Below are 26,263 nucleotides of genomic sequence, written 5' to 3'. Positions count from 1 at the left end.
AGGGGTGAAGTTGCTATTTGAGATGAAGAAGCTGTAATAGGAATAAGTTTCAGGGGGAAAATAGGGAGATCCATTTTGGACATGTTCACCTCGAGATGTATATAGGATGTTCAAAGGAAATGTTGAAAAAGCTGTTAGCCAGGAATCTGAAGTTTAGGGGACATGTCTGGCTAGCAATAAATCTTTCCTCTTCTGATCCAGTCTCATAACTTTTAATGTCATGTAATACGATATAATGCTGCTGACTTCCAAATGTTTATGATGGATTCAAGGCAGATTGTGGTAGTATGGCTCTGCTGCCAGGGAAGGGAAAGGTGGGTATTTGAGTCAGCTTTGTCTCTGATCTTAGAACAGGAATGGTTTTAGTCCCTGCGTTTGGGTCTCTGCTCATAAACTGAGGCTCATATGATTGTCAGTTTTACTGTTTTATATCTGGTAAGCTGTAGAGGCAAATTTGGATCAAGGTCTCAGGTCCACACCTGGGGTTCTTTTCTCCACTCCACCAGCCAGTCTTTGGCAAGGCTATCTTTCAAAGAACCACTCTCCTTGCTTTCTCAACCGTTTCTAGGCATTCGATTTCTCCCTTAGCTTCCCTGGGCCCACTTCATTTCAGCAGTAGGAATCTTAGTGCTGAGCTATTGAAATATGAGGGAAAATCCTCGACTAAGACTGTTAGGTTCCAGCTACTAGGTGTACTTTGCCCTTGGTCAAGTGATTCTTAACTTCCATCCAGGTTAACGTCCTCAGGAATTCTGTGGTTCTAGCAGCTTGAAACTTTTCCCTTTCCCAATTCAGTTCAACTTCTGTTCTTTGAATGTGGCTGCAGGTCTGGGGAATCGTGGTCTAGCGAAGGGAGAAAAGGCATGCTCTCAGGCAGCTGTAACTAGGATGACACCCCCCAACATGCACGCCCAGCAAGTTCAGGGCCAAGCTTTGTCCCCGGATCCTGCGCTCTCCTCCCTGGGCTTCCCGGAGAGCGGGGGGCTTCCGGCGGGCCCCCTCCTCCCGGGGGCGGGGCCTACCTCTCCCACTCCCGCCTCCCCGGCTGCGCGCGGCTGCGGGCCGCTGTCACGTGAGCGCGGCGCGGCGGGGGAGGGGCCCTGATTTCCGGGCGGCGGAAGGAGACGCGGCCGCGTGAGGACGAGGCGATTTGAAAACACGCTCCGGGAGCTAGAGGCTGAGGCCGGTGGCGCACGCCGTCGCCTCGTGGGCTTCTGTTCGGACGCTCCTCTCCTCTGTCTCCGCGCCCCGGTCCCGGCGGGCCTTCAGGTGAGCGGCCGCCGCCCGTCGGGCCGGGCCCTCCCGGGGCGTGGGACGGCGCGCGGGGCCGTCGCCCCCTGGTCCGCGGCCCAGGCGGGCCGGGCCGGCTGTGGCCGGTCTGCGCGTCCGGAGGCTGTCCCGCGGCGCCGCGGCGGAGCGGGGCCTGGGTGCGGAGCTGGGCTGTGCGGGGGCGGGGCGCCCCGCGGGCGTTTGAAGCGCCTCAAGTGACTGGGCGGGTTCGCGCGGTTTCGCGTCCCGGAGACTTTTAGGCCGGGGTGTGTAGGTTGGGGCCCGCTTCCCCGACTGTGGCCCTGATCGCCGTCCGTGGGAGTAGAAGGCACGGTAGTTTCTACAGCCCGCCGGCTCTTCACTTGTGGGATGCTGGACCGAAGTGGGGCGGTGGGGATGAGTGGGCGTCTCCTACTCGGCCCCGTCGCCGTCCAGGTGTGGGGGTTTAGCAGTCTTTGCGGAGCAGAGTGGGTTCGGCGGCTGTCTGGAGGCGCCCCTGTGTGGGGCTATTTACTTTCTGGGAAGTCTGGTGTCTCCCGATTGTCCCCCTCAGGAGAGTTGGGAGGAACTCGTGAGAGTAAGGGGTTGGCGGGGAAATTACCAAAGGTCGACTGCAGTGTGCATTTTTATTTATTTATCTATCTTTTGGAAAAGAAGCTGGAAATTAAGGTGGTAGACAAAGTAGCTGAAATTCGATTAGGTCGAAATTCTGACACGCTGGAATCTTCCTTTTGTTGAAATTAGAAGACCTGTAACTGGAATGTATGAAATTCACTTCTAAAACTTTAGGGGCTCACCCGCGTAGGAGGTCCAGTGATGTGAGATTTCAACCCCTGACGCTTGAGTTTCTAGCTACTATTCAGTGTTGGCTGCTGTAAAAGTGGCTTATTCAGAATATTTGCTGTGCTATGAAAATCTTTATTTTTGTTTTATTTACTTATTTTTAAAGATTTAATTTTATGTAATCTTCACACCCATGATGGGGCTTGAAATTGGAACCCTGAGATCCAGGATCCAGAGTTATATACTCTACCGACTAAGCCAGCCAGGTGCCCTTGAAAATCTTTATTTAACTTATTTAAAAAAAAAAAAAAAGTTTTTGAAAAGTTTATTTACTTTGAGAGAGGGAGAGAGAGCGTAAGCAGGTGTGGGGCCGAGAGAGAGAGAGAGAGAGAGAGAGAGAGAGAGAGGGAGAGGGAGAGAGGGAGAGGGAATGAGAATGAGAATTTCAAGCAGATTCCCTGCTGATAGTGAAGCTTGAACTCACAAACCTGAGATCATTACCTAAGTGGAAATCAAGAGTCAGAGGCTTAACTGACTGGGCCACCCAGGCATCCCCTTTATTATTTTTTTAAGTTTATTTATTTTGAGAGAGAGAGAGAGACAGAATCCCAAGCATTCTCCGAGCTGCCAGTGTGGAGCCCATTGTGGGACTTGATCCCATGAGCAGCCAAAATCCAGAGTCTGAGCTTAACTGACTGAGCCAGCCAGGTGCCCCTGAAAATCTTTATTTTAATGTGAAAGTAACAAATTGGTAATAGGACTTTAAAAATTCCTAGTATAAAAATGGTCTTTGTGTACCATAAAATAATATTATTAGCTTTAAAAGTCAAGGAAGGGCCATCAGCCCTCTTAGTTTCTAATAGGGAAATTACTGTGACTAATATAAAGTGATGCATAATATGGTATAAGCTTGACCGACTGTATGTTGGACACAGGTCAGGTAGTTAGTGGCTAAAGATAGCCCAGAGGATTGGTGAGTGGGGGTTAATTCATTTTTTGTCTCATACCGTTTATTTTCATCTCTAGTACTAGCTAATAATAAAATTGTAGGGAAAGTTCACAAAGAGTGCTTGCTTAATTAAAAACTTTTTGTATACGGGCGCCTGGGTGGCTCAGTCGGTTAAGCGGCCGACTTCGGCTCAGGTCATGATCTCACGGTCAGTGAGTTCAAGCCCCGCGTCGGGCTCTGTGCTGACAGCTCAGAGCCTGGAGCCTGTTTCAGATTCTGTGTCTCCCTCTCTCTGACCCTCCGCCGTTCATACTCTGTCTCTCTCTGTCTCAAAAATAAATAAACGTTAAAAAAAAAAAAGATTAAAAAAAAAAAAACTTTTTGTATTAAAAGAGGCCAGGTGAGGGGCACCTGGGTGGCTCAGTTATTTGAGCGCCCGACTTCAGCTCAGGTCATGATCTCTTGGTCTGTGAGTTCAAGCCCCACTTTGGGCTCTGTGCTGACAGCCTGGAGCCTGCTTCGGATTTTGTTTCTCTCTCTCTGCCCCTCCCCTGCTTGTGCGTGTCCCCTCTCTGTCTCTCTCTCTCTCCCCCTCCCCTCCTTCTCCCCCTCTCAAAAAAGTAAATATTAAAAAAATTTTTTTTTTTTTTTTTTTTAAATAAAAAGGCCAGGTGAGTATTCTTTTTAGGTTTTGCTTATCCCTTTTTTAAAACTAGAATAACTAGAGGTGTGGGTGGGGTGAAAACCTGGAATTGGTATAAATGAAATAAGTTAAGCCATTTTGCCACTCAGGTTTCCAGTCCTCACCTTAATTCCAGTATGTGTAACATAAAGCTGATTTTGCAGAGCTCTGTTTTGTAAGTCCCTCTTCAACTCCCTAACACAGGACTGACAAATCTTTCTGAGGCTCATCTTTAATTTAGTACCACCTTCCTCACTTGGTTTTGTGAGAATTGAATGCCAGTGTACATAATGTGTCTCATATTGTGCTTGATAATGTTCTGGTCCTAAGAGTTTGAGGAAAATGTACGTGTTGTTATACGTATTGAACAGTGCCAGGTGCAGTTCTCAGTGTTTTACAAATAGGAACTCATTTGCTCCTTATTAATCCTATCCTGTAACAATTATATGAGGTAAGTATTATTATTATCATCCCTGTTTTGATAAAACAGATAAAAACTGAGGCACAGTTTTAACTACAGCTAGAAAGTGGCAGTCTGAATAAGAACTGAATCAGTCTGGCTCTAGAATCTGCTTTTAACCTAGGTTGCCAAATCCTACCTAGCTTAAGGGGCTCTAATGTGGTAAAACCTTGCAATCATGTGAATTTGGATGTAATGTTATAGGGGATTGGCTTCTGGATTCCTGGAACTTGAGCTGCTTGGTCTTGCACAAGCCATTTTATTTCACAATAATGTAAACCTTCATTTTATTCACATTTTTTGGGCTCCCCATTTATAGTGTTGTGACTTCTAAAAAAAATTTCTGGACATAGCATAGTTATGATAGACGAGAAGTTTTGTTTCAGAGGTACTTACCTGTTCTAGTGGGTGTATAGTGGTGAGCAGAATTCATTATTTTTGTAGCATGTGGAAAAGTTTTCAAGAAGAGTTGAGCTGATTCCAGGTATAGGAGGCTATATTTTAGATAGATGTTAGCTTATGAGAAGATAAAGCTGGAGGGGAAGTTAGGAAGGACGTGAAATGTCAAGCTATGGAGTTTTTACTGTAAGGGAGTGGAGGAACAGCTGAAAACTCCTGAGCCAGATCTGTGTTTAGAAAGAGCTCTCTCGTGATTCTAGCAAATGGACTGGGGAGTAGACACTAGAAACGAGGCAAGCATACTGATGGGGAAACTAATAACAGTCTGGGGTAGAAGTAAAGGATTTAAGAGGTGGCCTGGGAATGGGTAGGAGGCACGGATCAAAATTTTTGTGTGGGAAGTTTTGGATGTAAACTGAAAGAATGATGAAGAGGGGGAAGTACAAAATGACATATTTGTGCCCAGGTTATGTATTACAACAGTGGCCTAGCTGGTCTTTGTTCCTTACTCCTCTGTTATACTATACTCCCTTTTATACTGCTTTTATTTCCTGGTTTGGATACTGTTTTCTGTTTAGTCTGAACCTATCCTGGTGTTCAAAATGCTGATACTTCATTTTTGCCCATACCAGACTTATTCTCTACCCCTGAATCATACGGTGTTTTCCTTACTCAATGAAATGCCCATTAACTCTCCTTGCTACCTATCTCTGAATCTTACACATTTTTCAGGCACCAGTTTAGATTCATGAGACCTTTTCTGGCTGTTAAAGGATGCGTTAGATGAAAACATTAGTCTTCAGACTTAGCTTTGTTTCATTAGTAGAGGTTCCTCAGGGACTTTGGGGGGCCAGGAACAGATATAAGGTATATTTAGCAATCTGTGTGCCACCCCCTCCCCCAACCACCCACCCCAAACCTGGACCTGGTTATTTCAAAAGGTTTCCATTTCCCAGCTAAAAACGCTTGACAGATTTGTGGCAGGGTTGTTGCCTTATTGTTGATGACTTCTCTTTATATGTGTCTTGACTAAGGTATACCTGTTGGTAAAGGTATTCTCCATTTAATACTTTGATCCTTTGGCACAGTCACTGTTGGCCTTGATTCTTGATTAGCTTTGAAATAAATTTTAGAGTAATATAAATGTTGGAAAATACCTTCTTTATTCTTTTATAGGTTATTTTCTTATATCCATTGTTTTAAAATTCTTTTCATTATAGCACTCAAGAATGACCAAAAAAAGAAAACGCCAAGATGATTTTCAAAAAGTAAAACTAAAAGTTGGTAAAAAGAAACCCAAATTAGAAAATGCTACTGTTACAAACTTTAAAATGAAGACTATACATCTGCCTGAGCAACTCAAAGAAGATGGAACTCTTCCAACGAACAATAGAAAACTTAACATAAAGGTAAATCATAAATACTGTTTCCATAAAGTAAGAGTTTTCTTTGAAATCATCTAGAATGTTTTTTGTGAAAAGTTGTATTGATTTCTCAGGGTTTATTGACGGCTTAAGTTCGGAGTTTGTCCGTTAATCAAATCTGAGTTGCCACTGCAGCTTTCCCACCTCCTCCAGAAAGACTTGCTCAACTAAACGCACAGTGATTTCTGTTATATACCTATTTGATGTGTTAATATATGATCTGGAAGAAATTCTGTTTAACTTTTCAATGTAACAAGTTTTTGATGTGACAATTTTCTAGCTGTTTTTATAGTTCATGAAGATCTTGTCTTACTGATTTTTTTTTTTTTAAGAGAGAAAGTATACGAACTGGGGGGAGGGAGGGAGAATCTTAAGCAGGCTCCTCACCCAGTGCAGAGCTCAAAGATCTTGTCTTACTCATTTTGAACCCACATAACTTACAGGTTCTCAGTAAATGTGTGAAGTTAATTCAAGTTTGAGCAATAGTTTTGTTTAAAATTTTAACAGCTTTATTGAAATGTAATTTTTATGCATAATAAAATCAACCCATTTAAAGTGTGCAATTGTGTAACTTTTAATGTATTTATAGTTATGCTATTATCCCCACAATCTAATTTTAGAACAGTTTTATCATGCCAGAAAGAAACCCTATATCTATTACAGGTCACTCCCCATTCTTCTCCCCTAGCTCTAGGCAGCCATTAATCTACTTTTTGTCTGTGTAGATGTGCTTATTCTGGTCATTTCATATAAATGAATATGTGGTCTTTCGTTACTGGTCTTTTAGTTAGTATGTTTTTGAGGTTCATCTGTGTTACAGCGTATCTGTCAGAACAGTACTTCATTTCTCTGTACTGTTGAAGAGTTTCAATGCATGGTTAATGTCACATTTTATCACTCATCAGTCGATGGACATTTGGTTGCCACTTGTAATGCCACTTGCCATTTGGTTGCCATGTGTAAAGCTGTTATGAGCATTTGTGAGCCAGTTTTTGTGAAGATCAACATTTTCTAGTTTTGCTTTTAAGTTCTGAAGTTAAATAAAATTGAAAAGGTACTTGAAGTTACTTTTTTTTCCCCACAGATGGTATAAAGTATTCCACAAATAAAATTGTCAAATGTTATACTCAGAATACACACATATCCTGAAAGACTATTTAAAATAAGGAGAATGCATTTGTTAAATTAAGAGTATATAAACGTACCTACCATATGTTTGGTACATAGTAGGTTTTTCAGTAGCGATGATGATTGTTGTCACTTTAAATGATAGCCTACATGCAGGTTAATTTCAGAAAGAAGATTCTGACCAAGAGTTATGTAATGTTTTTATTAAGCTAAATATATTTTAAAGATAAAACAATCTTAGTAAAAGCTAAATAACATTTCAAAAATACTTACTGAAGTAGTTTCCTCAAGGAGGGTTAATTTATTAGCATAGTTTTAGTTAGCATGTTTATTTGAAAATGTTATAATATAGCTAAATCCTGTATTTTTATTTTTAGGATTTGCTGTCACAGATGCATCACTACAATGCTGGGGTTAAACAAAGTGCTCTTCTTGGACTTAAAGACCTTTTGTCTCAATACCCATTTATAATTGATGCACACCTTTCAAACATATTAAGTGAAGTGACTGCTGTGTTTACAGATAAAGATGCTAATGTACGATTAGCAGCAGTTCAACTTCTTCAATTCCTGGCCCCCAAAATACGAGCTGAACAAATTTCTCCATTTTTTCCTTTGGTAAGTGCCCATCTCTCTAGTGCCATGACTCACATTACTGAAGGAATTCAGGAGGACTCTTTAAAAGTTTTGGACATTCTGCTGGAACAGTACCCAGCCTTAATTACTGGCCGTAGCAGTATATTGCTTAAGAATTTTGTAGAACTTATTTCTCATCAGCAGCTGTCCAAAGGACTGGTAAATAGAGACAGATCCCAGTCCTGGATACTTTCTGTAAATCCTAATCGGAGACTCACTTCTCAGCAGTGGAGGCTGAAAGTCTTAGTGAGACTCAGTAAATTCCTTCAGGCCTTGGCAGATGGATCCAGTAGGTTGAGAGAAAGTGAAGGACTTCAGGAACAAAAAGAAAATCCCCATGCCACTAGCAACTCCATTTTTATCAACTGGAAGGAACATGCCAACGACCAGCAGCACATCCAGGTTTATGAAAATGGGGGTTCACAGCCAAATGTCAGTTCACAGTTCAGGCTACGGTAAGAAGGATTTCAGTTATGTCCACACTCAGTTTTCCTATATTGAATTTTAACTGCTGATCATTGATGGCTAATTGTGGGGAGACATGAAGTTGTCTTTTATAGTTTTCATATAGTTACTCATGATTTGATTTTATTTACTGATGGGAGGAGTCATATGAAAGTATTAATTTGTTCATTTCTTACAAAGCCTAATGAGAAATAAAACTTGATGGTCTTTTTTGGCTTTGTCATCTTAGAATTTTATTTTCTTACTAGTCTTGATCAATGTAATTGTCAATTCAGGGAACTTCATTTTACTGGTACTTTACATTTAAATTTAAATTAAACAGGGAGTGATATTTTTTGATCATTAATTTTTATTTTTCATTCTTACCTTTCTTTATTAGGTACCTGGTTGGAGGACTAGGCAGTGTGGATGAAGGCCTGTCATCTACTGAAAACTTGAAAGGATTTATTGAGATAATAATTCCATTGCTAATTGAATGCTGGATTGAAGCTGTGCCTCCACAGCTAGCTGCTTCTGTTGGAAATGGTATAGAAAGAGAACCTCTGCAGGTTATGCAGCAAGTTCTTAATATTATTTCCCTTCTGTGGAAACTCTCCAAACAACATGATGAAACTCATAAATTGGTGAGAACTTAATGGAGTCTTTATTTTCTAAGTAATGCCTTTTATCATAAATGGGCAGGTTAGAAATTTACTAATTGATTGCTACTAATTGATTATGCATTTTCCAAAATAATTCTAGTGGTGTAACTACAAGCTTGTTTCTTATTTTAGCCCCAAAATGCAAGTTAAGATAGTCTTGTGAGATGATTCTGAAATTTATTTGTTTGTTTATGTAAGACAGCACAAGTGGGAGAGAGGGGCAGAAAGATTTTTTTTTGCGCGCACACGAAGGGTTGGGGGAGGGGGAGGGAGGGAGACTATCTTAAATAGGCTCCATGCTCAGCTTGATCCTGTGGCCCTGGGATCCTGACCTGAGCCGAAATCAAGAGGCAAGATGCTCAACTGACTGAGCCACTCGTGTGCCCCACTCTGAATATTTTTAATTTAAGTGAAATGTGTAACTTAATGAGCTTGTTTTCATTTGCTTTTATTAGATGTAATCACAGTAGTGTTACCATGTATTGTTTATGGCAGATTGATTACGTAGGAGCATTCTAGTTTCTGGAGGCCTCTTATGGGATTAAAAAAGTTGCTTATTAAGGAGTTTCTTCCAGTGTATGCCACATTGTCAATTTTAGCAGAAATGGACCACAGTGAAGATCTTATAACTAACCTACTGTGATTTAGAGAAGAAATTACTTACAGACTTGATTAGTGCATGCTGTTTTGTTTTCTCTTGACAAGGGATATAAGATCAGAACACATTTCTAAAAGTCACCTTTCACTGTAGGTAAGCTATAGTTCTAGGTATGGTCTGCGTGAAATTAACCTAAGATTCTAAGTTGTGTAATAGGTTTTCACTAGAAAAGATGATAGTAAAGACGAGTTTCGTGATGATTTATCTGCTGTGTGGGGGAGAGTTGAATATTGGCAGCCTTTTTGAAGTGCTGTGGTATAGAGAATATAATGTATAGTCCATGGTGTAAGTAAGGAAGAACAAGATCTAAGATTAATTGGTATTAAATTAATATGATAGCACACTTAAAGGGCAGCTGCAGGAACAATACTTTAAAGCTTAAAGTATCTGGTTTATAGAATTTCTGCAAGGATTTTTGACTAGGCAGGTGTGAATCCTTGAAGTTGCCTGCATGTGTACAAAACTGACAAAGCAGTTTTTTGGTTTTGTTCAATTTTTATTTCAAGCTGGAATTTAGAATGAGTGAATAGACTCCATAAAATAAGATGAAGGATAAACTAAAAAGAGTATTCGATGATCCTGAAAAGCATTGTGGAATCATACTAAGGTGTGTGTTTCTTTTAAGAGCTTGCTCTAGCACTATTAACCCATTATCCATCATCTGTAGGGTTGTTACATGAATTGCTTTTTCAAATAGGATGGCATTTTATTGACTACAGTTTTGAGCCTGTCTCATGATTCATTGCATACATTGGCAAGAAATTGATCAGGGTTGGGGGTAGAGTGTATAATTTTATGAAAGCAAAGCTTACTGTCCTTTATGGCAATTAACCTATGGTGTAAGCTAGTGACTAACAATGCATACAGGTTTTTGGAAAAGCATATGTTATTTGCATTCTTGAATGGATTTATCTGAAGCTGGGATAGAAAGTAAAAGTCACGATATCAACATAAACCTTAAGTACCAGTCTTTCCTTCATTTTTAGAAAACTAAGAAAAATTCTAAGCATTTTGGTGTTTGGTGACACACAGGCACTAATTGTTAATCCTTTAGTAATAGTGTTTGTAACCAGATAGAATGGTAGGACCAAATGCAAATTCATTAATTATGCTAATTTTATATTATGCACTATCGTTCAGATAATACTGTGAAAATATCTAAACACTGCTTTAATTTTATGGATATTTAAAGTTGTATGCGTTAGAACTATTCTGTGCTATTATGACTGTTTATTAACAGTTCATTAACGTAGGACACTATATTCAGAAGACTGTTTTGTATAGATTGTTGAACGCTATGTAGAATACTGAACTGGGATACTATTTAAAATTCAAATAAATTGAAGAAAGTTTAATTCGAATAGAAATAGTATTTAAAAGCATACACTGGTAGAATTCTCTAATTTACCTTGGCAAATTGGTTATGTTGAATTGTAATAACTGGATAAGGTAAGATCTATTATTTTGTTAAAAAAATTTTTTTTAATGTTTATTTTTGAGAGAAAGAGCATGAGCGGGGGAGGGGCAGAGAGGGAGACACAGAATCTGAAGTAGGCTCCAGGCTCTGAGCTATCAGCACAGAGCCCGGTGGGGAGCTTGAACCCATGGACCACAAGATCGTGACATGAGCTGAAGTCAGAGCTTAACTGACTGAGCGATTCCAGGCACCCCAAGATTCATTATTTTAGAACAAAGCATGAATATGTATGTGAGCTGTACAAGGTGACATTAAAATGCGTTAATTTATTTTTTGTTACCATTATGTTTGTCTCACTCATCTTCAGTTATAGCTTAGTAGTTAAGATACTGGATGACCTATAACAGCTCAAACTTTAAAAGAGGAATGAAGTGGCATTCCTTGGTCTTAAATGCAAATTGTGTCCCACAACCTAAATTGTAGCTCTTTTCTCTCAGAAAATGTGAAGGTCTTCTGGAGCACCTGGGTGGTTCAGTTGGTTTAGCATCTGACTCTTGATTTCGGCTCAGGTCATGATCCTAGGGTCATGAGATTGAACCCCGCATTGGGCTCCATGTTGAGCGTGGAGCCTGCTTAAGATTCTTTATCTTTCCCTCTGCCCTTCTACCCTGCTTGTGCGTGCACTGGCTCGCTCTATAAAATTAAAGAAAAGGCGGGGGAGAGAGGGCACCTGGGTGGCTCAGTTGGTTGAGGATCCTTCTTTGGCTCAGGTCATGATCTCACGATTCGTGGGTTTGAGCCCCACGTCGGGCTCTGTGCTGACAGCTCAGAGCCAGGAGCCTGCTTCGGATTCTGTGTCTTCCTGTCTCTCTGCCCCTCCCCCACTCACACTCTGACTCTCTCACTCAAAAATAAATAAACATTAAAAAAAAATTAACAGAAAAAATGTATAGGGCTTCTATTGATAAATTGGCATCTAGATTAGGTGCAGCCTTGGGACACTTGCTTGCTTTTAGGTTTTGCTAAATGTATTTATTTGCTGCATAGTTGAGAAACTTCATTTTAATCCAGGTTTTATTATTTATTAAAGTTTATTTATTTAGAGACAGTGTACACACGTGCATGAGCAGGGAAAGGGCAGAGTGAGAGGGAGAGAGAGAATCCCAATCAGACTCCATGCTCAGCAAGGAGCCTGACATGGGGCTTGACTGTGAGATCGTGTCTTGAGCCGAAATCACAAATTGGATGTTCAACCAACTGAGCCACCCAGGTGCCCCTTAGCTTTGTATTTTAATGCTTGCTATTTTTAGTTTATATACTTCATTGCCCACGTCTTTTTTGCCATGAGGATTGGAATTTGTACAACGTAATGCAATTATGCATCAGGATTTGTTGAACATCTATAAATATGGCTGTTTAAGTTAATTAAGATTCAGTTCCTTAGTCACACTGCCGCATTTCAAGAGCTCAATAGCTACATGTGGCTAGTGGCTGTGGTATTAGAAAACACAGATGAGTAATAATTCCATCACTGCAGAAAGGTCTGTTGAGTAATGTTGCTGTACAGTCTCGGGTGTTGTTCTAGGCTCGGGGAATATAGAGATGAACATGACTGACAAGGTTGCTTGCCCTCCAGTACTTAACTTTTGGTGGATGGTAAACAAATATATAATGTCAATACTAAGAAGAAAGATGAAAGTAAAGCAGGGTAAAGAGAACATGTGCTGGAACAGAGTGAGTGGGAGCTGTATTATTATTATTATTATTATTATTATTATTATTATTATTAAGGTTATTTATTTGAGAGTGAGAGAAAGAAAGAATCCCAAGGCTATGCACTGTCAGTATAGAGCCCAATGCGGGGCAAACTCATGAACTGTGAGATGACCTGAGCTGAAATCAAGAGTCAGAGGCTTAACGAACTGGGCCACCCAGGTGCCTCAAGGGGGAGCTATTCTAAATAGATGGTCAGGAAACGCTTTCATGGCTTTTAAATGTCAATGAATAAAGTTAAAGGAGCAAGTCTTAGACCTGTGGGAAGAACCTTCCAGGCATAGGGAACAGCAAGTGCAAAGCCCCTGAAGTGAGAACAAATTTGGCATATTTGAGGAATGGCAAGAAAGCCTGTGCAAGTGAGGTACTAAGAGAATGGTAGAAGATAAGGGAAAAAAGTGACAGTGGCCAGATCATGTAGCACCCTATTGTCCATGGTAAGAAGTTTGGATTTTAACCCAAATGTGGTGAAAAGACATTGGAGAATTTTCAACAGGGAAGTGGCATGATCTGAATTATGTTTATTTAACTTTAATATGACGAATTGGTACATAGAACACTAGTGAACTTCTCTGTGATCAGCATCCAGGTCTAGCAAAACTGTGGAACCCAAACTCACACCATCTTTCCTATGAATGACCAGTCCTGCCCTACATACATACTTATTCCCTTTCTTCTTTCCTGTGTTATTTGGAAGTATGGTTTATGCTTTAAAAGGTCACCCTAGGGGCGCCTGGGAGGCTCAGTTGCTTAAGCATCCGACTTCAGCTCAGGTCATGTTCTTGCAGTCTGTGGGTTCGAGCCCCACATCAGGCTCTGTGCTGACAGCTCAGAGCCTCGAGCCTGCTTCGGATTCTGTGTCTCCCTCTCTCTCTGGCCCTGCCCTGCTTGCATTCTGTCTCTCTTTCTCTCTCTCAAAAATAAACGTTTCTTTAAAAAAATAAAAAGATCACCCTGGCTACTATGTAGAGAATTGACTTTTGAGAAGGGCAAGAGGAAAAGTAGGGAGACCAGTTGGGAGGCTATTGCAGTAATCTTGGTAAGAGTGGTGGATTAGAATAGAATGGTAGCTAGAGTTGAAGTGATGAGAAGCAGCTGGGTTCTGATAAAGTCAGTGGGACTGCTGATGTGTATAGTGAAGGAAAGAGGAGCAAGAATGGTGCCTGCGTTATGATCCAAATGACAGTGTGACTGCCGGTGGGGAGATCAGTTTATTCATGTTAAATTTAACATGTCTGTTAGAAGTTCAAGAAGACATGTTGAGTATACAGTGATAAATTAGCACAAAGAGAAGAATACGGTAAAGGATACTAAGCTGTAGGGTAACCAGCTAGTCCTATATCCCAAGAAACCTTTTAGTCCCTGGAAAAATGGAATGGTTGGTTCTCTGGATAGGAGAAAATAAGAGTGTTGTAATTTGGAAAAAGTGTTTCAGGTAGGAGAGAAAGATTCATAAGTACTGCAAGAACTTTAGAGAATTGCATTGCTTTTTGACAAATATTTTTAATGGGAAATAATAGAATTGCTGGGAAGTAGAGTTATTGTGTAACGGAACACTAGTACAAAGACTTTCTGGTATATTTTACAAATATTGCACTAGTGGTTCAAATTCAGAATTTTCTTCTTACTTTCTCCCTTTTTCTTTTAAACAGTAAATAAAATACAAGTAATGATAATTATTAAACACCAGAAAGATCTATGGGTGACATTTGGGTGCTCTAATTTATTTTGATTTTAAAATTTATTTGTATCTTCTGTCATAAGCAAAAGATGTATTATAATGGTAAATATATAGTTGAATATTAATAAGTGGTCACATTTCTGCTTAAAGTTTTATTGGTTATTTTAAATTGTTTCTTGTAGATTTTCTAATTTTTATTTATTTTAATAGGAGTCGTGGCTTCGAAAGAATTATCTTATTGATTTCAAACACCATTTTATGAGTCATTTTCCGTATGCCTTAAAAGAAATAACCAAGCACAAAAGGAAAGAGACAAATAAAAGGTATTGTGATTCCTTCCACTGTATAGACTTGAAAAAGTTTTTAACCTGAAATTACCAGAAGATAATTAGCCTTAAACTGAAACGTTCTAAACTGTGAGGGGTTTGTATCTAAATTTTGTGAGATAAAAGTAAAAGTAGCCGTAGTATGGCTGATCTTGAACAAGTAAGTCACTTTAAGCCTTGAGACTTCCGTTTCTTTTTTTTTTTTTTTTTATTTAAAAAAAAAATTTTTTTTTTCAACGTTTTTTATTTATTTTTGGGACAGAGAGAGACAGAGCATGAACGGGGGAGGGGCAGAGAGAGAGGGAGACAGAATCGGAAACAGGCTCCAGGCTCCGAGCCATCAGCCCAGAGCCTGACGCCGGGCTCGAACTCACGGACCGCGAGATCGTGACCTGGCTGAAGTCGGACGCTTAACCGACTGCGCCACCCAGGCGCCCCGACTTCCGTTTCTTTTAATGTTTAAAAATCTAAAGTGAATTCTTTTCACAGAGTATCAAGTTATATAAATAAGAATATAATAAAATTTGTTGGGCTGATTTATTTGGGAAAGAGGTACTATGTAATCCCTAAGCAAGAAAGTATCTTAAAGGTCATGTAGTTGTGTCATTTATATATGAGGAAACTGGTAATGAAACTATTATCAGTATCAGGAAGAAGGATAATTGGAGAGAAATAACTTTCTAAACCAGAATTTATGGATTAGAAGATGGAATTTAAAATTGTAAGCCTGAAAACGGTTCAAAATGTTCACCTCAAGTGAGAGCAAGTAAGTGTAGAAACAAGTTATCTAATAAAATTTGAGAAGCAGGTGCAAGCTAGAACGCTAAAAGTGGCAGTTCCTCAAATGAGTAAATGCCTGAAGGGGTCTTAGTCTGTCAGATGATTGTTATATTTGTCAAAGGGAAGAAACTACCTGGAGAATCAATGAGGCTCTTTGAGCAGGGTTTAGAGGATATGCTTAGAAGTGACAAGGCTGTTGGAGGCCGATAAGGTTTTCATTTCTTCATTAAATATTTTGGTTGCTTACTATAAAAGTATCATAATAGAGATCATCAGATGTTTTCTTGTTCTAAGCAATTCATAAAGTTGTTTAAATCAGTCAAAATACAAAATTGGTAAAAATATGTCAGGGAAGAGTTAGGAGACAGAAACCACCCTAGTGATTTTAACAGCATTAAAAAAAAAAATTTATTTAGTGCACTCAAACAGGGGAGGGGCAGGGGGGTGCAGAGGATCCAAAGGGGGCTCTGTGCTGACAGCAGTGAGACTGCTGTGGGGCTCAAACTCAGAAACCATGCGATTGTGACCTGAGCCGAAGTTGGACATTCAACTGACTGAGCTACCCAGGTGCCCCAAAGAACCGAAAAGGCAAAAGGAAACATAATATGGAGATAGCCACTCAGGAAAGTAGGTACTGTCTCTAGAAGTGGGAGAAAGAAGAGAGCAAGAAGCTTGGAGGAAATGCTTTGTGGCACCAAAACTCTGACCCCTGGGAAAGTGGTTTTTCCTTAGTGGGCATGAATGTTTTTGAGATCTGAAGAGGGGCCTCGAGCTGGGGCTCAAAACTTTGCTAAGGGAATTTTGGCTGGCTGGTGCTTCTTCGGGTCATGATGATGCTGGTTTTGTGTCACAAAAACTGCAAACTGGATTCAACTGTGGCTACTAGAATAAACTGCTTCTGGCCTGAGGAAGAGTTGTTGAGTTGAATTGGCAGCAAAAGGAAGCAAAAACAGGACTGGGAAGCAAACAAAGGAGAGTATCCCATCTTTCTCCTACAGCTTTCTAGTCTCACTAGGACCCCTTCATTGGCAGAGCTTAACGAGAAGCCAGCTGCAAAGGAAAAATGTGGCCTAGAGTCCCAGCTGTAGGATGACAAAGCAGAGTATAGAAGGGTGGGTTTGAAGCTTAAAAACAATAGTCCAGTAACTGGCAGGAGGAAAATTGAATTGTATGTAGCAGAAGGCAGTTTATTTAAGGGTTATTAGAATTGTATAATTAACAAGTGCTATAGGAATTTATAGGAAGAGAAAGATCCTTGATGGGATGAACAGATAAAGCTATATTGAAGAGTAGTATTTGAGCATGGATATCACTTTAGCAGGCATAAATGAAGCAAGGGATGAGAGATTATACTAACTAGAAGAGGTAGCATGTAAGAAAACCATAGGATTAGGTAATGGAGAGCATGGGACAGATCTGGGTCAAATCTGATTTCTGCTGTTTACCAGCCTTGATGCTGAGAGACGTTCCTTGTCTGTGAAATTCAGTGCCAAAGGGTCAAAGCTGAAAGATAAATGAAGACTTTTGGTTGGATCAGAACTACGTCTTTGGAAGATTCATTTAGTGAGTTTCTGGAGTTGGAGGGGACAGTCAAATAGGTAGCTACTTTCTTGAGTAAGGTATTAGGTTCCCCACCTCGTATCCCTCAACAAACATGATTTTTTATTAGAGCAAAACTTTTAAATCTGGTCCATGGATAAGCTTCAGAAAGTCCTAGAACTCTTGAAGAGTTTTGTGTGTGTGTATTTTTCTTGATAAGAGCTTCCATACATAATTTTCATCAAAATGAGATTAAGTAGTGGTTAGGAAGTTTGGCATTTAGTAGACCATTAAATGCAAGTAAATTATCCAAGAGTGTATGGGTGTGCTGTCATTATTCAAAACATTTATTGAACACTTAACATGTGGAAGGCAGTTACTGTACTGTGTGCTGAGCATTTTGAGGTAAAGGGGTGATGCTTTGGAGTACAAGCTAATGGGGGAGATGTTTCTGATTGTTTAATCTGTGACCAACTGTGATAAAGTTAAGGAACAGTTTAGGGTAATATGAGAGTATATAATAAGGAGCCTGTCCTGATCTTTTAAGAGGGAATAGAGTTGTAGGGAAGGCTGCCCTGATGAAGTGATTTGTACCAAGATATAAAAGGTAAAAAGGAGTTAACTTTATGAAGATGTTGAGGTAATGAAATTGTGGAATTTTTTTAAAAGATTTTATTTTATTAAAAAAAAAATTGTAACGTCTAGAGAGACAGAGATAGAGCGCGAGCAGGGGAGGGGCAGAGAGAGAGGGAGACACAGGATCTGAAGCAAGCTCCAGGCTCTGAACTGGAGCCCGATGCGGGGCTTGAACTCATGAACTGTGAGATCATGCCCTGTGTTGAAGTCGTACGCTTAACCGACTGAGCTACCCAGGTGCCCCCCATGTGGAATTTTGAAAATTAAATTGAATTTTATTTCATTACAGTAAGTGTACTCTTTAATCCCCATCCCCTATTTAACCCATCCCTCTACCCAACTCCCCACTGGGAACCGTCCGTTTGTTCTCTATAGTTAAGAGTCTGTTTCTTGGTTTTTCTCTCCCTCCTTTTTTTTTTTTTTTTTGTTCTTTTTTGTTTTTTGAATTTCTCGTAAGTTTCCACATTTGAGTGAAATCATATGGTATTTGTCTTTCTCTGACCTATTTCGCTTAGCACTATCCTCTTCAGGTCCAACCATGTTGTTGCAAATGGCAAGATTTCATTCTTTTTTATGGCTAAATATTTGTGTGTGTGTGTGTACAAACATATGCAGTACCTTCAGTACCTTCTTTATCCATTCATCTTTTGATGGATACTTGGACTGCTTCCATAGTATGGCTATTATAAGTAATGCTGCAATAAACATATGTGTACGTGTATCCCTTTGAATTAATGTTTTTGTATTTTTGGGTAGATACCCAGTAGTGTGATTCTTGGATCATAGGGTAGTTCTATTTTTAACTTTTGTTTTTAAGTAGGCTTCACACCCAATGTGGAGCCCAACGTGGGGCTTGAACTCACAACCCCAAGATCAAGACCTGAGCTGAGATCAAGAGTCTGACACTGACTGAGCCCACCCAGGCACTCCTGTTTTTAATTTTTTGAGGAACCTCCATGCTGTTTTCCACAATGGCTATACCAATTTGCATTCCCATCAGCAGTGCATGAGTGTTCCTTTTTCTTCACATCCTTGCAGCACTTGTGTCTTCTGTTTTTGATTTTAGCCATTCTGACAGGTGGGAAGTGATACCACATTGTAGTTTTGATTTGCGTTTCCTTGATCACGAGTGATGTTGAGCATCTTTTCATGTGTCTGTTGGCCATTGGCCATCTGTATGTCGTCTTTGGAGAAATGTCAGTTCACGTATTCTTGTTTTAAATTGGATTATTTGTTTTTTAGGCATTGGGTTGTGTCAGTCTTTTATATATTTTAGCTACTAACCCTTTATTGGATATGTCATTTGCAAATATTTTCTCCCATTCTGTAGGGTGGTATTATTTAGTTTTGAGGATTGTTTCCTCTCTGTGCAGAAGTCTTTTATTTTGATGAAGTCCTAGTAGTTTACTTTTGTTTTTATTTCCCTTGCCTCAGGAGACCTATCTAGAAAAATGTTGCTATGGCCAGTGTCAGATTACTGCCTGTGCTCTTGTCAAGGATTTTTATGGTTTGAGGTCTCACATTTAGGTCTTGAATACATTTTGAATTTGTTTTTGTATATGGTATGAGAAAGTGGTCCATTTTCATTCTTTTTTGTGTGTAGCTGTCCAGTTTTCCCAACACCATTTGTTGAGACATTTTTCCATTGTATATTCATTTCTCCTTTGTCTAAGATTAATTGACCATATAATAGTAGGTTTATTTCTGGACTTTCTATCCTACCCCGTCTGATCTACATGTCTATGCCAGTAGCATATGTTTTAATTGCCACCGCTTTGTAATATAACTTGAAATCTGGAATTGTGATACCTCCAGTTTTGTTTTCCTTTTTCATGATTGATTTGGCTATTGAGGGCTTTTGTGGTTCTATACACATTTTAGGATTGTTCTGTGAAAAATGCTGTTGGCATTTTGATAGGGGTTGCATTAAATGTATAGATTGATTTTGGGTAATATAGACATTTTAACAATATTTATTCTTCCAACCCATGAGCATGGAATGTTTTTCCATTTGTTTGTGTCATCTTCATTTTCTTTCATCAGTTTTTAAGAATTTTTCAGAGTGCAGGTTGTTAACCTCTGGTTAAGTTTATTCCTAGATCTTTTATTGTTTTTGGTGCATTTGTAAATGGGATTGTTGTCTTAATTTCACTTTTTGCTTGTTTCATTATTAGTGTATAAGAATGCAACAGATTTTTGTACATTGATTTTGTATCCTGTGACGTTACTGAATTCATTTATCAGTTCTAGTATTTTGGTGAAAATTTTGGGTTTTCTGTGTATAGTCTCCTGTTATCTGTAAATAGAGTTTTACTTCTTCCTTACCAATTTGGATGCCTTTTATTTCTTTATGTTGTCTAATTGCTGGGACTTCCAACATTATGTTGAATAAACGTGGTGAGAATGGACGTCCTTGTCTTGTTCCTGACCTCAAGGGAAAAGCTCTGTTTTTCACCACTGAGTAAGATGTTGGCTGTGGGTTTTATTATATTGAGCTATGTTCCTTCTAGACCTACTCTGCAAAGGGTTTTTATCATGAATGGATGCTGTACTTTGTCAAATGCTTTTTTGCATCTGTGGGACAGAATGCATCATCTATATGGTTTGTATTCTTTTTCTTACTGATGTAATGTATCACATTGATTGTTTTGCGAATATTATTATTTGATGTTTATTTTTGAGATAGAGACTGAGTGGGGGAGGGACAGAGAGAGGGAGACACAAAATCCAAAGCAGGTTCGAACCCGTGAACTGGGAGATATGACCTGAGCTGAAGTCTGACACTGAAACCAACTGAGCCACCCAGGCGCCCTGACTGTTTTGCAAATATTAAACCACCTTTGCATCCTAGAAGTAAATCCCACTTGATCATAGTATATGCTTTTTTAATATATTGTTGGATTTGGTTTGCTAATATTTTGTTGAGGATATTTGCATCTGTAAGAGATAATGGCCTATAGTTGTCTTTTTTGTGTCTTTATCTGGTTTTGGTATCAGGGTGGTAATTGGCCTCATTGAATGAATTTTGGAAGTTTACCTTTTTTATTTTTTGTAATAGTTGGAGAAAGGAGTATTAACTCTTCTTCAAATGTTTGCTAGAATTTGCCTGTGAAGCCGTCTGGTTCTGGACTTTTGTTTATTGGGAGTTTTTTGATTACTGATTCAATTTCATTGTTGGTAATTGATGTGATCAGATTTTCTATTTCTTCCTGCTTTAGTTTTGGTAGGTTATGTTTCTAGGAATTTATCCATTTCTTCCAAGTTGTCCAATTTGTTGGCATAGATATTTTCATAATATCCTGTTACAGTTGTTTGTGTTTCTAGGGTGTTGGTTATTATTTCTCCTTTTTCATTAATTGTATTTGGGTCTTTCTCTCCTTGTCTTATGTATTTATTTTTTAATTTTTCTTTATTTAGTTTTTTGTTGAGTCTTGCTAGAGGTTTATCAGTTTTTATTGATTTGTTAGAAGAACCAGTTTCTGGTTTCATTGATATGTTCAATTATTTTTTCTAAATTTCTGTATCATTTATTTCTGCTCTAATCTTTATTATTTTTTTCCTTTTGATGGCTTTGGGTTTTGTTTTTTTTGTGGCTTCTTTAGGTGTAAGGTTAGTTTGCTTATTTGAGGTTTTTCTTTTTTTATTTTTTACATTTATTTATTTTTGAGAGAGACAGACAGCATGAGCAGGGGAGGGGCAGAGAGAGAGGGAGACACAGAATCAGAAGCAGGCTTCAGGCTCCCTGCTGTCAGCTCAGAGCCCAATGCGGGGCTCGAACCCACGAACGATGGGATCATGACCTGAGCCGAAGTCGGACGCTTAACCGACTGAGCCACCCAGGCGCCCCTTGAGGTTTTTCTTCTTGAGGTAGGCCTGTGTTACTATAAACTTCTTTCTTAAAATTTTTTTAAACCATTTGAAAAAAATTTATTTTAATGCTTGTTAATTTTTTGAGAGAGAGAGAGAGAGAGAATATGAGTGGGGGAAGGGGCAGAGAGAGAGGGCAACACACGAAGCAGGCTCCAGGCTCTGAGCTGTCAGTGCAGAGCCCAATGTGGGGCTTGAACTCACGATCCACGTGATTATGACCTGAGCCCAAGTCAGATGCTTAACCAACTGAGCCACCTGGGCACCCCTATATAAACTTCTTTCTTAAACCACTTTGGTACAGCCCAAAGATTTTGGACTGTTGTGTTTTCATTTTCATGTAATTTTTGATGTTCTCTGATTTCTTGGTTGACCCGTTCATTGTTTAATAGCATGTTATTTAACTTAACCTCCATGTATTTGTGCTCTTTTCAGATTTTTTTCTTGTGATTTAGTTGTAGTTTGATGGCATTGTGGTCAGAAAAGATGTATATAGAACATTGATTTTTTTTTTTTTTTTTAATTTGTTGAGACTTGTTTTGTGGCCTAATATGTGATCTATTCTGGAAAATGTTCTGTGTGCACTTGAAAAGAATTTGTACTCTGCTGTTTTAAGATAGAATGTTCTGAATATGTTAAATCCATGTGGTCCAGGATTTCATTCAAAGGCACTATTTCTTTGTTGATTTTCTGTTTGGATGACCTGTCCATTGATATAAGTGGACTTTTAAAGTCCCCTATTATTATTGTATTACTATCAGTTATTTCTTTTATGGTTGTTATTAACTGTGTTTTGTATTTGGGTGCTCCCATGTTGGATGTGCAAGTACTTACAATTTTTATATCCTCTTGTTTGGAATGCCCCCTTTATTATTACATAGTGCCCCTTTTTGTCTTTTGTTATAGTCTATAACAAGTCTTTTTAAAGTCTATTTTGTCCAGTATAAGTATTGCCGCCTTGGTTTTCTTTTAACATCCATTTGCATGATAAAAATTTTTTCATCCCCTCACTTTCAATCTGCACATGTTGTTAGGTCGGAAACGAGTCTTTTGTAGGCAGCATATAGATGGGTCTTGTTTTTTTAATCCACTCTGTCACCCTGTGTCTTTTGATTGGATCATTTAGTCCATTTACATTCAAAGTAAATATTGAATAGATATGTATTTACTGCCATTTTGTTACTTGTTTTATGGTTGTTCCTGTAGATTTTCTCTGATCCTTTCTCTTCTCTTGCTCTCTTTCATAGTTTGCTTTCTCTAGTGATATACTTGGATTCTTTTCTCTTTATTCTTTGCATATCTATTACTGATGTTTGATATGTGGTTATCATTAGGTGTGCACATAACATCTTCTACATGCATATAGCAGTCTATATTAAGTTGATGATCATTTAAGTTTATACTGTTATTTACTCCTCTCCCTCCCATGTTTTAGGTATATGGTTTCATATTTTACATCCTTCTATTTTATGAATCCCCTTAACTGAATATTTACAAATACATTTATTCTTATTGCTTATGTGTTTTTTACTTTTTGTACTCTCACTTCTGGTCTTCCTTTTCATTCAGAGTCCCCTTTAAATATTTCTTGTAGAGCTGGTTTAGTGGTCATGCGCTCCTTTAGTTTTTGTCTGAGAAACTCTTTTATCTCTCCTTCTATTCTGGATATTCTTGGCCACAGATTTTTCCCTTTCAGCATGTTGAATATATCCTGCTGTACTCCTTTCTGGCCTGCAAAGTTTCTGCTGAAAAATCCACTGATATCCCTGTAGGGTTTCACTTGTATGTAACTGTCTTACTTTCTCATCGTCCTTTAAAAATTTTTTCTTTATCACTACTTTTTGCCATTGTAATTACTATGTTTGTTGGTGTGGATGGCCATGGTTTGAATTGGGAGTGGGGGGAGGGTCTCTTTTTCCTGAGTCTGGATCTCTGTTCCTTCCCTAGACTAGGGAAGTTTTCAGGTATTATTTCTTCAAATAAATTTTCTTCCCTCTTATCTCCTCTTCTGAGATCCCTGTAATGCAGATTGTTACTATGCTGGATGGAGTCACTGAGTACCCTAAGACTATTCTCAGTTTGCATAAGTTTCTTTCCTCTTATTTGCTCAGCTTGGTTACCTTCCATTACTGTCTTCCAGGTCATTAATTCATTCTTTGCTTTGTCTAGCCTGATATTTATTCCATCCAGTGTATCTTAAATTTCATTTTCTGTGTTCTTGATCTCTGATTAGTTCTTTTTATTCTTTGACAGTCTTACTGATGTTCTCCATTCTTTTCTCCAATCCAATGTCTTTTTTTTTTTTTTTTTTTTTAAGTAAGCTTCGTTTTCAGTGCAGAGCTCAACATGGGGCGTGAACTCAGGACCTTGAGATCAAGGCCCGAGCTGAGATCAAGTGTCAGATGCTTAACCAACTGAGCCACCCAGGTACCCCTCTCCTGTATCTTAAATTCTCTATCAGGCATATTACTTATTTTCACTTTGGTCTCTTGCTGTGGTTTGGTCCTGGTCTTTCATTTGGGAGATGTTTCTCTGTCTCCTCATTTTGCCTGACTTCCTGTGTCTGTTTTTGTGTGTTAGGGAAGTCAGCTGTTTCTTTTGCTCTTAACAATAATAGTCTCTTAAAGAAGAGGCCCTGTAGTGCCTGGCAATGCAGTGTCCTGTTTCCCAAGGCCTGATGCTTCAAGAGAGTGTCTCCTATGTGTTTTGTGTGTGCTCTCCATTTGCGTCTTGGCCTCTTTTTCCTTTAGTGTAGTTTACAGAAGCTCTCTTTGCTCATTGTGGACAATGTTTGATCCTTGGCAGGGGTGGGGCACTGTTTATTTGTTTAAATGTTTATTTGTTTGGCGGGGGGCGGGGGGTGAGTTAGGGACAGAGAGAGAGAGGGAGACACAGAATCCGAAGCAGGCTCCAGACTCTGAGCTGTTAGCAAGAGCCTGACAATGGGGCTTGAATACATGAACTATGAGATCATGACCTGAGCCAAAGTTGGATGCACAGCTGGCTGAGCCACCTAGGTGCCCCCAGGTGGAACACATTTTAATAAGGGGTGTAGTGGTCTGCTTATGAAAGGAGACCTGCCACTACTGCTGCCAGAACTGAGGTCCTGAAAACATGAGTGTCAGGAGATGTGGCATTAGCAGAGTTTGTGCTGGGTTTCTTGGGGAGGGGCCTGCAGCGCTAGGACTCAGGCCTGCATGTGACTGGGAAGGGCATATCTGCTGAATTGTCATGGGTTGGGGGGTGTTGGGTATGGTGGAGGGTGTGGGATGTTTTGGCAGGGGTGGGATGTAAGGAGGCTTGGCAAGTTAGGTTAGGAGTGGCAGCACCGGGCTGTTTCCTGTTGGTGGCTATTTATGCTGAAGGGAGAAGAGGGAAATGACCCTTGCCAGGTCCTTTGTTCCTGGAGGGGTCTCCCTGTGACCTCTGCCTCTCTGGGCCATGCTTTGAGATGAGCAAATCGCAAATCACTTTCCCTCTTGTCTGCCCTTGAGTTTTCCAGTTGCTGATACTATGCTGTATTTGCACGGGCTGTTTGTCCTGCTCTAATTGTGGGAACTCTGCTTCCTAATGTCTTCTGGGCTTTCTCAGAGCCAAGTCTGCCGATTTTTAAAATTTCAGGCTTTAAGTCCCGCTGGTTTTTGAGAACTACAAAATTCAGCCCCTCTCATTTTCAAAAGCAAATATTCCAGGGATTCATCCTCCCTGTTCAAGGGCTCCCCTATGTGAAGTCTGTTTTCTGCCCTTCTCTATGCCATCATCTCCCTCTCCATCGTGTCAAATAGCCATGGTCCATTTTGCTTCCAGACTGTCTTTGCCCTTCCTACCTTCTTTAATATGTCCCCTTCCCTGCCTTTAGTTGTGGAATTTGTTCTGCCAGTTTCTGGATGGTTTCCTAGGTAATTTACACTGATACGGGTGTTATCTAGTTGTATCCGTGGGAGGAGGCAAGCTTAGGGTCCTCCTACTAGTACTGCCATTTTCCCAGACAACTTTGCAGTTGTGGGATTTTTAGCAAAAATAGATTGGCAATATAACTGGCTTATTTTTTACAAGATTCCCTAGGGATTCATTTTTAGGGATTTTGGGCTGCTCTTCCATAAGGAGCTGCATTGAATACTTAGATAACCTGTGGAGGGCAACAAAAGTTAAAGTTGGGGGGACAATGTTGGCTTTGGCCAGTGGTCTTCATTCTTATTCATATAACCTCAGTTAATTTTTTACCTGATGTCTAAATTTGTTCATCTTTGGTTCAAATACAAAGGATAGTATTGATTTTTATTGTGGTAAAATATACATAACATGAAATTTGAGCTTTTTAAAAAAATGTTTATTTTGAGAGAGACAAGCGCGCGTGCAAGTCAGAGAGGGGCAGGGAGAGAAGAAGGTAGAGAATCCCAAGCAGCCTCTGTGCTATCAGCACAGAGGCCCTTGTGAGGCTTGATTTCATGAATCATGAGGTCATGACCTGAGCCAAAGTTGGACGCTTACCTGACTGAGCCTCCCAGGTGCCCCTTTACCTTTTTAACTTAATCACTTGTATGTGTTTGGTTCAGTAGTATTAAGTATATTTACATTGTTTACAACCATCACTATCATCCATTTCCAGAAATATTTTCATTTTCCCAACTTGAAAGTGTATCGGTTACAAAATAACTCACCATTGTCCCCTACCACCAGCTCTTGGGAACCACTGCTCTATTTTTTATCTCTAATTTGACTCTTCTAGGTATCTCATAGAAGTAGAATCA

At 39.6% G+C, this 26,263-nt stretch overlaps 1 protein-coding gene across 2 annotated transcripts in view; it reads left to right on the top strand.

The window, feature by feature from the left end:
* Positions 1–1,096: 1,096 nt before the first annotated feature.
* TEX10 (testis expressed 10) overlaps positions 1,097–26,263 on the top strand; it is a 60,656-nt gene continuing 35,489 nt past the window's right edge. Inside the window, exons 1-5 of one of the 2 annotated variants that reach the window (XM_042913002.1) lie at positions 1,097–1,269; positions 5,763–5,951; positions 7,472–8,184; positions 8,574–8,817; positions 14,575–14,687. In XM_042913002.1, the coding sequence (XP_042768936.1) occupies positions 5,772–5,951; positions 7,472–8,184; positions 8,574–8,817; positions 14,575–14,687 (1,250 nt within the window). In that variant the 5' untranslated portion in view covers positions 1,097–1,269; positions 5,763–5,771. Of the gene's footprint in view, positions 1,270–5,762; positions 5,952–7,471; positions 8,185–8,573; positions 8,818–14,574; positions 14,688–26,263 lie in introns of those variants that run through there. The other variant, XM_042913003.1, reaches the window with a different exon arrangement.

This window comes from Panthera leo, chromosome D4 (genome assembly GCF_018350215.1).
Source record: "Panthera leo isolate Ple1 chromosome D4, P.leo_Ple1_pat1.1, whole genome shotgun sequence".
In the NCBI taxonomy this organism is placed as follows: Eukaryota; Metazoa; Chordata; class Mammalia; order Carnivora; family Felidae; genus Panthera; species Panthera leo.
Note: the sequence above shows the minus strand (reverse complement) of the source record. Positions and strands in the feature narration are given on the sequence as shown.